This window comes from Drosophila serrata, unplaced genomic scaffold (genome assembly GCF_035046125.1).
Source record: "Drosophila serrata isolate PLE 108 unplaced genomic scaffold, ASM3504612v1 contig_302, whole genome shotgun sequence".
Lineage (NCBI taxonomy): Eukaryota > Metazoa > Arthropoda > Insecta > Diptera > Drosophilidae > Drosophila > Drosophila serrata.
In genome coordinates this window covers 1465625-1479931 of record NW_028257200.1, presented here as the reverse complement: position 1 = coordinate 1479931, position 14307 = coordinate 1465625, and the positions used below count along the sequence as shown (strand labels likewise).

General features: G+C 37.1%; 1 protein-coding gene across 2 annotated transcripts in view; it reads left to right on the top strand.

The window, feature by feature from the left end:
• Positions 1-12846, top strand: part of DIP-zeta (Dpr-interacting protein zeta) — a 28866-nt gene extending 16020 nt beyond the window's left edge. Inside the window, exons 7-10 of one of the 2 annotated variants that reach the window (XM_086837387.1) lie at positions 3143-3293; positions 3385-3527; positions 11025-11156; positions 11300-12846. In XM_086837387.1, the coding sequence (XP_086693513.1) occupies positions 3143-3293; positions 3385-3527; positions 11025-11156; positions 11300-11538 (665 nt within the window). In that variant the 3' untranslated portion in view covers positions 11539-12846. Of the gene's footprint in view, positions 1-3142; positions 3294-3384; positions 3528-11024 lie in introns of both variants that reach the window. The other variant, XM_086837386.1, reaches the window with a different exon arrangement.
• The last annotated feature ends 1461 nt before the right edge of the window (positions 12847-14307 follow it).

Genomic DNA, 14307 nt, shown 5'->3' with positions numbered 1-14307 from the left:
AGCTTGGTATACAAAAAAAAGAGTGGAGGATGGAATCAAATCACTGCGTTGGCTGTTGTGCACTTTTTCAAGATTTATTACAGGCGACAGACACATCACATGTGCTGTCAAGTGCTGTCATGCCAGCGGAAATGGGCGGCTGGAAGGTTGGGCGGTTTGTTTGGTTGGTCGTCACAGAAATTTGCTCGTTTGCTGTCACTTAAAAATGCCGCAAGCATAAATCTATTTTTGTTTTGTACACGACATTCGCCAAACAAACCTCGGTCACTATCCAGCAATCCCTGCAATCCTGCAATCCTGCAATCCCTTCCTCCCCTGCAGTAAACCGAACTGGACACCGGTCCCTGTTGGCAGTTGCTAACCCCTGTCCAGTATCCTGAAAAAAGTGCAATACAAATTACACTCGTGCGGGGGCTTTCGCAAAAAAAGAGGATAGAAAAAAATGGAACTGCAAACAGAACAGTCGAAAATACCTTGATTGCGGCAGAAGGCCTCCATAAAAAATGAAATTGTTCAATGTGTGTGCGGATTCTGTGGAAATGGAATGGGTAAAACCCACAAGGGGTCAAGATTTTCGTGGTTTAAAAGGAAATTGCAATCGCAAGTAAATATTACAACTATTTGTAATCATCTCTCAATGGATACATAAACTGACATACTAAGTTAAACAAAGATGATATCAATTTTAAACTATGAAACCCACTTTAAAGTCAGACTATCATGGCGAGCCATATTTGATTCTCTAATGGCTATTACAATCACTGATTGGCCAGACAGGAATGATTTTTTAAACGTTGATCCCTTTCAAGTACTGCACACCAGGTGGCCATCCACATCCATTGATAGCCATAACAATCGACAATTGTCGGAGAAAGCACACCGGTTTCTGTCGTGTAATGTTCAGACAATCAAGTCAATCCCATCATCCCCATTGCGACTCACTAATTCCACAAATATTGTCCCAGGATTGTCGTCCTGCCGGCAGTGCAATCAATGGACAGTAATCCACTCGGCTTCGTCCTTTCTTCTTCAACCCCTTAACGAGGCTTCATTAACGGCTAATTTTCAAGTTGTTTACACTGGCAGTTGGGGGGGGGGCACCTTGCCTTTTTTCTTCTGCACTTTTCAATAGAAGAAAAGAATGTCACTCAATGTCTCCGGTACGGTCCGGCGCACTCTACCTTCCCACCCGCCGTGTTAAATTATTGTTGACTCAACGCGAGTCCTTGTGGCACTTAACAGCTTGGATCCTGCCTGGCTACCTTCGCCAATATAGTCGCCACTCAATTGTAATTTAAATCAGTGTCCGAAAGGAGTGGAGGAAGCTGTTAGTCCTGGCAAATGTTTGTCCTGCCGGCCGCGCCACTCGAGTCCTGGCGCTTTTCACTTGCCACTGCTTTTTGTGCGGGCAATTAAAATGAATGGAAATGGGAGAGACGACAACTTCAAGGTGATTTCTACTTGACTTTCGCTTAAGCTCCGCTCAAAAGTTGTCTGGGGAAAAATCAACAGAAATTATATCAATATAGAATATCTGTGCTGCATACGAAATGAGTAAGGTTTCTGGTTTTTCCTACAAGGAGTGGCACACAGGTTAAGGGTCGTTTGCAGCACATGTTGCCCTTTGCCGGGGAACTTTTCCGACTCCATTCCTGTTTCTGTTTCGGTTTCGGTTGCACAAAGGCAACAAATCAGTATGCAGTCAGAAATACACATAAGAAGCGCTCTCCTTGGAGCCGGAAACAGAAACTGAATTTGTTGCTTCCTGCTTGTTAGGCAGCGCACGCCACAAAAATAAATGTATGCGACTGTACGTACCATATACTTACATATATATACATACATAAGAATCCTGGCTAAAAGGACATATGCAAGCTGTCACAGTTGTTTTAACAAATTGTTCGGGGTTGTGTGTATAAGTATCAAAGAAAAATGTCCTTGCTTATGCTGGGGAATCTGCCAATCAAAATATTATCGCTAGACTGAAAAATCTTTGGGTAAAGGCAGCAAATTGGATTTTTGATCTCCTCGCCACACTTGACCCGACTCGCTGACAGTCTAATTAAGTTGCCCACTTCACCACACTTAAGCTTGCTTTGATTAAGAGGATTATGCCCAACCTTAATGACGGTGAACACCTCATCAAAAAAACAACAAAAGAGCCATGGAAATGCACCGAAAAAATGAGCGAAAGAAGGCCGACAAACCTGACGCTAATTTGTGTCCGAGCTGATTAAAAATTCAATTGGACCTCCTCCTCTCTGTCTCTCAACCATTATATTTTTTTTGTCAACCCTTCAGCTTAATTGCCAACTCGTGGTGGACACAAATCAACAAAAGGTAAAACAGGCGGGCAAATGACAAGGCAAAAGCATCATCACTCCCGCCGAAGGATAACCATTGTGCTCCTTAATGATGATGGAGATGCTGAAGGATCTCGACGACTGACAATAACTATGGAGAGACGTAGTGCCGAGTGTTCATTAGTCCCCCGTTCTCTGCGACATTTCCCCATTTAATATCTTAATTAAAAATGCGCGCCAAATGCGCCTGAAGTGTGGGACTTTTTTGTGTTTTTGCTTCTTTTTGAGGTGGCAAAGGTTGCTTTTCCATGGATGTCCTCGCACATAATTGCAAAGGTGCAGGCAGGTGCACAAGATAAGAAAAAATCTCAAATAATGCTATTCATAAGATTTCGTTGAAAAGAAATAGTGGTTTTTTCGCTTCCCATTTCATTTTTTTGCGAGGCTCAAGAACTTTCTCCTAGTGGCTCGTCTCGACTTGCAATTTAAATGAAAATCAGTGGCAGACCGAGGAAAAATTGCCTGCTTAAATCAAGGCATTTGCATAAACCCAAAAACAGTCCGTAAAGATCTATATGAAATATATGCATGCATAATTTGGTCTTGAAAACTTTGTTGTTTGCCAATAACAAAAAGTGGGCAAAAATAAGTTCTAAAGACGTCAAATGAATTATAGAAAACTTGACCATAAGTTTAGCTTCAAGCAGAGTTTATGAATTCGTTGAGCTGAACTTTTTTGATTACAAAAAGTAGTGAAAGGTTGTTTTACCATTGCCAAATGAAAGTGATTGGATTGCATAAATATATATATTAAGTGATGATTGTAATTGTAATTCTAGTTCCTCCAATGCTGCTGATACCCCATCAATTGGTTGGCGCTCCAGAAGGTTTCAATGTTACCATCGAATGCTTCACTGAGGCACATCCCACATCCCTCAACTATTGGACACGTGGCGAGGGACCAATTATTCACGATTCGCACAAGTACAAGTAAGTTGTCAACTAACTATAAAGTTACTAAGATGTATTGTTTAGAATATATACTTAAGTACGTGGAAAATATTTCATATTTTATTTACAGAGTTGAAGCAAGCATCGGGCTGCCAGCGTACAAGACCCATATGAAGTTGACCATCATCAATGTGGGTAGTGGCGATGATGGCATCTACAAATGTGTGGCCAAGAATCCCAGAGGCGAAACGGATGGCATTATTCGGCTGTATGGTAAGTAAATTCAATATCTACAATATCTTAAACATTATGGTATAGTTCCAAGAACAAAGAGACATCTAAAACTAAGATAAAGAACAAGTCTAGTACAACTATCCATTAAAGTTCTCTAACCTCCTGTTCGTTCCCAACTAATTAAGTTCTCCATGTCCAGTGGGTCCAATAAAGGACCCGAGGCATTGAAAAACTACCGCATTGGCCTTAACACGAATTGACAAATCTAAGCCATTTAGATGCTCGTCCGTGCCAGGGACAAAGCCAATTGGAAGGCCAAAAAGAAACGAGAGGGGGAAAAAAATTCGACCGCATCCGTGGCCGGACTTAATTGCCCAAATTCGAGGCAGGACTCACTCAGCCACCCCGCCGCACTGGCACTTGCCCCTCGAGTGAACCTACATAGCAGCCACAGAATGGAAAAGGAAAAGCTCGTTGAGCGGGCATAATCAAGCCAGTGAAAAATCAAGTCACGTCTTTCGCCCAAGGTGTGGAATTTTTGGCCAGGCTGGTCTTGCTCTTGGTCTGGCTTAGCCCGAGAAGTTTCCTTACCTCCGGCTCCATGAACCTCAGTCTCTTGGCTTTAAAGTTACCAATGTGGCCATGTGTGCGATTTGGCCAGGATAGCGAGTTAATATCACGTCTTTAGTTTAATTACGTGATGGATTTGATTGAAGGGGAGATTTTTTAGTTATCGATTGGAAAAAAGCGACTCGGATGTGAGTTCAAAGACAGACTAAAAGTAAAATAAAAGCAATGCTAAAAGTGTGCAAGGTTCAACATTAACTTAAGGGTCACTGAATTTAATTAAACCCACTAAATTTTATTAAATCTATAAACTAAAGCTCACTATTAAATGTACATTTTAATATATCTTCGATATTAAATAGACACACGTGTTGGCTGACCAGCGGCTGAACAAATGTTGTCACAAGCTGGTTGCATATTTAAGTTTCTAACGAAGTATCTATCAGATACTATTCGAACTTGGACCAGAACGGTAGAAAACCTCTGGAAAACCTATAGGAAAAATGCAGCTAGGCCCGTGGCTGGCTCTCCTTCTGATTCTTGGCTGTACTTGGGCAGAAGAATCTACAACGACCATCAGTAATGTGGAAAAAAATTATCCTTTGATCCTGACACAAATCGATGAACTGCAGAACAATAATGTCCAAGCGATTGCAGAACTCAAGGAGAAACTGAATAGTGCGGTAAGGAAGATACTGTCCGATCTGCCAAATACTACCAAGAAGAAAAGGAGACAGGCTCTTCAGGAAGCTCTGGCAGCTCTGACTGGCTTGCTCATTACTTGGCCACTGGATGGAACATTCAGCGATCTCCAAACGCAGCAGGCAGAAGTCTTTGGTCTTTTGAAACAACAAAACGAGTGGAAGATCTGGAAGACAAATCAAATTGTGCAGGTGGCAGAGTCCACTTCTGGTCAACGTACTCAGAAAGCTTTGCAGATAACCGAAGAGGTTAACGAGCGCTACGGCCTCCAGTTGAGCCAGTGCGCCAGTGAATTTACTTGGCTCTTAATCCTATTAAATTTGGACTTGGGAGTGTCCCTGAATGACCTACCGAACCCTATCCGGGAGCTGATCTTTGCTACTGAGAGGTGTCCTAACCTTGAACCCAATGAGTGCCTCAAGGGCGTGAAGGATGCTCTCGAAGTACTCCAACCAGCGGCACAGACTCTCCAGGAGCTCAGCTCTGAAACAGATCCGGTGCAGGATGCTCACGTTAATAGCGTTCAGTGCATGGAGTTGGCTTTGGAGGAATACTCCGAGGAGCGACGCCAGGCGGAGAAAGTGCTCCAGTACATTATCCAGGAATATCTTGGAACCATAAATTCGGGATAGGGAAATGATTGTACCTTAGCAGTTTTACAGCAAATAAAATCTTGTGTTATTATAGCAGCAATATATTTATCCTCAAATCTTTGATAATGAATTAAAAAGGGGTACAGGAATTTTACTAAATTTGGTATAGCTTAGAAAATTTGAATAATAATATATATATATATTATATAGTCAAGTGTTCTGGGTTGTAAAATATATAATACCTAAAAAGTTAATGGATCTAATAGGTTGAATACGTTGAAAGCCCTGTCTCCAATACTATACTACATTGTAAATAAAACAAGAAAGGAAGTTAACTTCGGCACGCCGAAGTTTATATACCCTTGCAGATAGAACTTCTATGACTAGGAATCCCTACAATATAAATTATATATTTATGATTAAAAACAATGAAGTAACACCTGTTTTCATTTCATTCACCTAAACATATTTATATTTGCAGTTCACAGATTTGCATTTTTCCTCTACATCAAACGATCGTTTGTATGGCACAGTCGTCCGATTTTCATGAAATTTTACACAAAATTTAAGACTACTATAAAATGTACCCCAAACTTGATGAAAATCTGTTGAAAACTGAAAATGTTATAATTTTTTTTGTAAAAATTTTCCTGTCATTCCAATGGCAGGTATATGATATAGTCGTCCGTTCCGACATATATACGAGTGCGAGTATATAGAAGGCTAACTACAAAGTTTCATTCAGATAGCTTCAAAACTGAGAGACTAGTTTGCGTAGAAACGGACAGATGGACAGACGGATAGACGGACATGGCTAGACCGACTCGGCTGTTGATCCTGATCAAGAATATATATACTTTATATAGTCGGAGGTGCCTCCTTCACTGCGTTGCAAACTTCTGACTGAAATTATAATACCATGCAAGGGTATAAAAAAAGAAAAGGAAACAAACAAGGAAAAAAAATCCTAAATAGGCTTATATTAGCAAGCTTAAAATACTTATTTTTTGAGCGGGTTTTTGTGTGAAGAATTACTTTTGCAAAAATTATATACAAGCATTGCTTGAAATATGTGAACTTTCTGTTATTTAAAAGCATACCAATTCTTAAAAATTCGCTTTACAAATATAGATCAACTTATTTTAATATATATTTTATATTGAGCAGTTTCGATCATCACCATTGTTGTGTTCTTTGTTTAGTAAGTTGTGCTGAATAAACTATTTTCGGGAGTTAAGTATACTTTACTATAAACAAATAAATGACCACCACCCCGCTCGTCATGATCATCACGGCTCTTAAAGAGAGCTTGGAAGACTTTTCGAGATCAATATTAAGCTAGTCAACACGGCCAAGGTTATAGTAATTAAGCAATAATTTAATATAAACCATATTTTCATGTATCTTGACTTTTTTGGGGCTTGTTTTGGTTTCTATTATCAAGAGATATTTTATTAACGTCTTACCTTAATTAAGAAAACTATAATTTTTATGATTGCCACATCCACTTGATCAAAGTCTATCAACCACCAAGCACTAAATTAGTAATTTATATAAAAGAAGAAGAAGAAAACTAAACTTCCTCTAGCTAGAGCCTTGCTTAAGTGTAAGACTTGAGAATCGCAGAGGAGAGCGCTCTATGTACCAAATAGTTAAACAAAGCCTATCTTTCAGTCGAAAGCTTGAAACTTAGTGATGGAGTTATTTCCGATCCTATTATTTATATATATTCTTGATCAGCATCAACAGCCGACTCGATCTAGCCATGGTTGCCACATCCACTTGATCAAAGTCTATCAACCACCAAGCACTAAATTAGTAATTTATATAAAAGAAGAAGAAGAAAACTAAACTTGCTCTAGCTAGAGCCTTGCTTAAGTGTAAGACTTGAGAATCGCAGAGGAGAGCGCTCTATGTACCAAATAGTTAAGCAAAGCCTATCTTTCAGTCGAAAGCTTGAAACTTAGTGAAGGAGTCATTTCCGATCCTATTATTCATATATATTCTTGATCAGCATCAACAGCCGAATCGATCTAGCCAGGTCCGGCATAAATTTTTATTTTTTGACAATTTAAAATTTTTATAAGGGGTATCGTTAAAATGGTGAAAAATTGACGAAAATTTGATATTTTTTTTTATTTTTAAATTGAGTATGCAGATTTGTTACCCTAATAAAAACTGAAATTAATGCATTTTTGGCTTAGTTATGATTCATGTTTTTTTTTTGTATGTAAAATAAGTTTTTAATATATGATTAGTGTACTTACCTTGAACTTCTATGAGTAGGAATCCCTACAATATAAATTATATATATTTATGATTAAAAACAATGAAGTAACACCTGTTTTCATTTCATTCACCTAAACATATTATATTTGCAGTTCACAGATTTGCATTTTTCCTCTACACCAAACGATCGTTTGTTTGGCACCTATATGATATAGTCGTCCGATTTTCATGAAATTTGACACAAAATTTAAAACTAATATAAAATGGCTATACCTTAAATTTGATGAAAATCTGCTGAAAACTGAAAAAGTTATACATTTAATTGTATTAATTTCTCGATCGTTCCTATGGGAGCTATATGATATAGTAGTCCGATTTTCATAAAATTTTATGCAAAATTGTGGAGTATAGTAAAATGGCTATATCTCAAATTTGATCCAATTCTATTGAAAACTGAAATTGTTATAATTTTTATGTAAAAATTTTCCGATCATTCCTATGGCAGCTATATGATATAGTCGTCCGATCCGGCCCGTTCCGACATATATACGAGTGAGAGTATATAGAAGGCTAACTACAAAGTTTCATTCAGATAGCATTAAAACTGAGAGACTAGTTTGCGTAGAAACGGAGAGACGGACAGACGGACATGGCTAGATCGACTCGGCTGTTGGTCCTGATCAAGAATATATATACTTTATATAGTCGGAGGTGCCTCCTTCACTGCGTTGCAAACTTCTGACTGAAATTATAATACCCTGTAAGGGTATAAAAATATATTTCGGATTACACAACACGTAGGAATATATAGGTTAGAAACAGTTTCAATTAACTTACAATGTAAACAATCGGAGTAAGCTAATATTTAGTTAATACTATTGAAAAATTGTGCTGTAAGATTCCACAATGAGCCAGCTAAGTAAACATTGACCGAATACTTAACCAAGTTTAAAACAAGATATCTATTAGTTAGTACCTGGACTTTGGCAGCAAAGGTACAAAGCCGGAAAAATGCAGCAAAGTACGTGCCTAATCCTGTTCTTGATCCTTGCCGGAAGTTGGGCTGATTATTCTGTCATAAATCAGAGACAAACCGACATTACTCTATTAGTTCTTCATCAAACCAATGATCTTCAAAATAGTAATACCATACAAAGTTCCGAACTCAAGAACCATTTCCAGTACTTTTTGACGAGATGTCTTGAATATCTGGCCGATGTTACCAAGAAGAAGAGGAGACAAGGCCTACTGGAAGCAGTGACAAATGTGACGTCCTTAGTCATTGGTTGGCCAATGGATGCGAATCTCAGAGATCTGAAGAGACAGCAGCAAGAAGTCATTCGCTTATTAGACAGAACTCAAGAGGAGTGTCAGTATTGGGCGACGGAAAAAGTTCTACAAGCTTCAAAGTCCTATTACGGTCAAGGCACTCGAATCGCGTTGAATGTCACCGAGGTGGTCAACCAGCGCTACTTCCTGAAGATGCATCAATGTGCAAATGAATTTATCTGGCTTCATATTGTTTTCAATCGGGACTTGGATAGAGCCTTCAAGGGTCTTCGAGACACCATGTGGGATTTGATCCGTGCTGGCGAAAATTGTCCTACTACCGAACCCAAAGAATGTCTAAAGGCCGTGGAAGAAGCTCTCGATAAATTCAAGCAACCGGCACAGAATCTCGTAGACCTTAGTTCAGCCTATAATAATCTTCAGAATACCCAAGTGGACAGCGTTCGATGTATGGATAAGACTTTTGAAGATCATATTGAAGAGCGGAGTCAGGCGGAGACAGTTCTTCAGAAAATGCTCACGGATACCGTAATGGCGGGATAGAATACAATCTATCTATATTCAGCAAAATAAAAACGAAAGTTTAAGCATATTTATTTACATATTTCGAAGCATTTTTCATTTGCCCTTACCTACCTTACTATATATTATGGTATAAATAATTCTATGAACTATTTTTACCAAAAATGCCACAGGTTCTATAGGTTCATCATGGTAAATCCCTCCATCACATTTTGACATTTGAATAGTAATTACTCTTAAATTTTGAAAATGCATTCCATCATTAAATGTCATCCCGAATAGATTTCACATATTTAAATAATTTAGTGCAGAAGCTTTGATTTTTGCAAAATAGCTGCGCTTGAAAATCATTGCTGGAAATGTAATTGCAACAAATCGAAATGACAGCGAGCCAGTCGAAGGGTTTTAATTATGAACAACTCTATGGTAGGCAAAAATGTGCATATTGACACATTATTATGAATATATATATTAATTAGCATTCTGCATAATCCACCGAGGCGTATAAAATGCAAAAAGACACAAATGTAAAATTATACAGAGCTGGAAAAAAACGAACTGAACTTTCACTCATTGCACCAAAATTGAAATAAGAAGAAAAATTACTGTACACGCATAGCAAAACAAATGAAATGAAACGTGCTGAAAATTCTCAATTGGAAAAATGTAAATTTTATGAAAACAAAAACTTTTCCCAGCAAATAGAATATTCAATGTTGTTATTGTTCATCAATGTGATGTATATCTTTGTGGACTGGAATAAATTCAAAGTAAATGAAAACACAATACAGTGCAGAGGCCGTATAAAATTAAATTGTCTATTGAAATATATCAGTTGTGGACAATTTTACGGCAATTACATTGGGGAAAAAGAGCAAGAAATTCAATTTGTATACATACATTTATCAGAAAATATAGAGAAATGATGGCAGAAAAACTCAATAAATATAATATATTATCTTGCAGGGAATAATAATTTCAATCAGAAGCTTGGAATGCATTTCCGACAGTATAAACCATATATACATATATGTATGTATTTCTGATCAGCATTAATAGACTAGTCAATCTAGCCATGTGTAATCAATAAATAAATTTTAAAAATTTTTTCAAAAATTCAACATTTTATAAGGGGTTACATGCAAAAATGTGAATTTTTTAAATTTTAAATTGAGTTTGCATATTTGTAAACCTAATAAAAAAATGGCATAGGAAAGGTTTCCGAAATTAAATTTATGCTTTTTTGGCTGAGTTATGAGATTATAAAACTTGGAATTTATGGGGAAAATTGTCATATAAAAATTAAATAAATATTAATTTTAAAAATGTGAATATTTTAACTTAGTTCGATTTCCGATAAATTTCTTAAATTTTAATTGCAAACTGCAACTGTCTAGGCTTCGGGTTCCTGAACATAGTTTCTTTTCTTGTTTCACTTGATATTTATCTTAAAATAAAGTTGGTTTATTTAGGTTTATAAAATCTTGTTACTTAGAAAGTAATTAAACATTTTTAAAAACTTTTTAATAAGGTATCCTAAGATTTGAAATAAATTTATAATATATCTTTCTACTTTAAGAATATAATTTATACTTTATTTTTAAATAAACAAAACAATCAACCTTTGTTGCAGTCTCCTATCCGCCAACGACTGCCTCAGCGGGTCTGTATTCCACGGATTCGCATTGGGGAGAGAACGGGATCAATAACAACTACGCATATGGAGGATCCGACTCCACACGGTCCATCTCTGGACAGGATAAAAGTGAGTAAACAGCTTAGATATCCTTTTGTAGCCCAGCACCCTTCTGAAATCACTTCGTCACTCTATCCCCTTCTCACACAACTTCTATGGCTTCTTTGTGCTTCTATTTCATTTCATGTCCACCATTCCCGCCATTCATTCAGATACGCGATATCAGTCGAACTTGAACGAAATCGGTTTATCTGAACAAAAATCCTTCCTAGATAAGACCCAGAACCCGCTGCTGGCCACCGGCAATGGCAACGAGGCGGATGCGGAATCCAGCGGTGGCCACAATCCCTCCGTGGACATTGCGTGGCTGCTGCTCCTCGTCATCATCCCGACACTATTGTTAACACTCCGAACTGCCATCGGTTCTGGCCCTAGAGTAAGTCTGTGTTAGTTAAAGCAAATCTAGCCTAGAGTTTACACACCTACACTTCACCTACATAAGGCTTTTGCGGTACAGTTAGCGATTAAATATAACGAAATTATATACATACATGTACTCGAATAGTCCCTAGTGAAACAGACCCTGATTACGATCCGCCCTTCCCCCATATATATATAGAACACGAACGTATATATATATATATGAGACACCATATGTATATCCATCAATCACGACCCTGATCGGGAATCTATATAGTACACTCATAACCACAGCTATGTATAGGAGTTAAGACAAAAAAAAACCAACCAAAGGGTAAATGCAATTTCGTTTTGCTTTCAATGCTGTGCTTCAAAACTGAGAAAGTTTCATAGTTAAATCACATAGTAAACGACACGATCTAAGTATAAATATATATATAAATACACATCTATCTATATAATCGTGCGTCAAACGCTGCTGACACCCACAAAACATGCATATAAGATAGCAAACACCCAATTAAATATTTATTCAGATAGACGCCTTAAGGATTGCAAGTTAAATGCAAAATAAAATAGGTAACTAAGCCCGCACACATATCGAGTATGGAAATCGAAGTACTTAGAATACGAAATTACCTTTACCGTTTATATTTTTTGTAGATATAGGTCAGTTGAGTTCAAGTTGAGGACATTTTGCAACATTTGGATTCATTTTAAAGTTACAATTTAAGTGAACGATAGCTTTGAAGGCAGAATTAATGAAACGGTAAAAGAAATAATAATAAATACGTATATATAATAAGCAACGAATGCCAAATAATTACAAAGCCTTTTAGTTTGTTGTAAAAGAGTGTCTCTCCGCAATAGTAAAGCTTCATCTTTGTTTTGTTTACCTCACATTTCCTACCAAAAGCTCATGAGATCCAATCTTCTTCTGGTCATCTTCAACAAACAAAATTTACATTATGATGTACTAAAGGCTTACACAATTGATGTAAAGATAAAACAGAATGTTAAACATTAAGCTAAAATAATAAAAGCGATAATTGTGTTGCTTTAACTGCGTAAAATTTAAAAACACACAAAGAATAATGTTGAATTGTGAGAAGTATATTTGAATTAAAAGCAGAGCTATGGACACCATTGAAATGAAGACACGAAATATATATATATATATAGATAATATATACCATCATATACAGTTATAGACATGCATATATATATATACAGAAACACACTCGTACACGGACTACACTTATGTATCATGTATTTAAGCATATAAAATGAGTTGTAACTGAGGCATTAAATTAAATAAAATCCGAAAAAGACAAATAAAGGAACTGAATGGGCGGCCAAGGCACTCGACGACGTTAATGAAAGTGAGCAAATTGAAATACAAAAAATTAAATGCATCAGCAGGGAACAAAAATGATGTGTTAAATGCTTAATTAGCAACCAAATTAAACAACACCCGCGCAAACAACGTCAAACATTAATATTAACAAAAACAAACATCATTTGCAAACCGAAAAAAATACGAAACATTAATAAACAATTAACCTGGATGCAGTTTTTTTTCCGCTCTGATCTAGCAATTGGTTTGAAGCTGGTAAGGAAGACCAATTCACAGCGACCGCATTTTATTCGTTATGCAATTTCATTGTATCCATTTTTTATGCCCTTTCCAACAACAACCTGCAGCCATAATAAAAGCGGTGAAAAACAAAGCTTGGAAGTCAGGATTCTCTGAATTAACGAAGCTTAAACACCCTCTGAAAGTATGTAAAATAAATTATTTAAGATCAATTAAATTATTGAAAAGCTGAAGCATATATGTTTTCCTTAATCTCTTTTAGATTTTTATACTTACTTCCTTTAAGATATTCCTCACAGAATTCTAACAGAGGTTAGCATACCCCTAGTCAGGGTATAAAAAACAAGTGAAATTGCGTAAAATTGCCATATTCAATTTAATTATTATGCGGACGTGTGATGTCTGAGGGTTTAAGAGCTGGAATCGGGGATGTGGGCGTGGCGGTATGTCACTTGAATTTCAATGACACAAACGCACCAAACTTTAGCATGCATTTTTCATTACGCTTTTTAATCATTTGAAAGTGCAACCGGGGCTGCCACGGTTAATGAGGCATCCCAGCGGATGTGGACGATCCTGATAATGGTTTATTGAAGTTTACGAATTATTGTCGCCAGCGGATATCGATTTTATCATTGGATAATATGGTGAAATGAATACAATAGTTGTGGGGAAGATGAATAACTATAATCCTGTAACAAAACATTGGAATTCTCTTAATAACTGTCTAGAGCGGGAGTGGGGATAGAATGAGCCAAACAAATGCGGAAATTGAATTGAAATCTCTCGCAAGAGGATGCTGTGAAAGAAAAGCGTACTTTATGAGGAAATTCAAAAGGCAAAATGAACATAACAGAGCGGAACAAAAATGGAATCAGCTTGAATCGCGGCACGAGATGTCAATTTCATTACAGAAAAGGACACTGAAATACCGGACTCATCTGCATAAAAGGGAAATGATTTTTCCTATTTTTTTCGCACAGTTCTCTTTCCCCGCCTCCCCGGGTGCAATCTGCTAGGACAAAGTTCTGGCCAAGAATGATGGCAGAAAAACGACGAATAAATAAATTTCAGGGGGAAAAAATGCAGAAATGAAGTATTCAAAACAATTTCCGCAGTGCACTGCGACTGGCAGGAGGAAATGTCTCCAAATTTATGTAAAGTTAACGAACTTAAGTAAGCAAAAGTAAAAGATGAACTAAA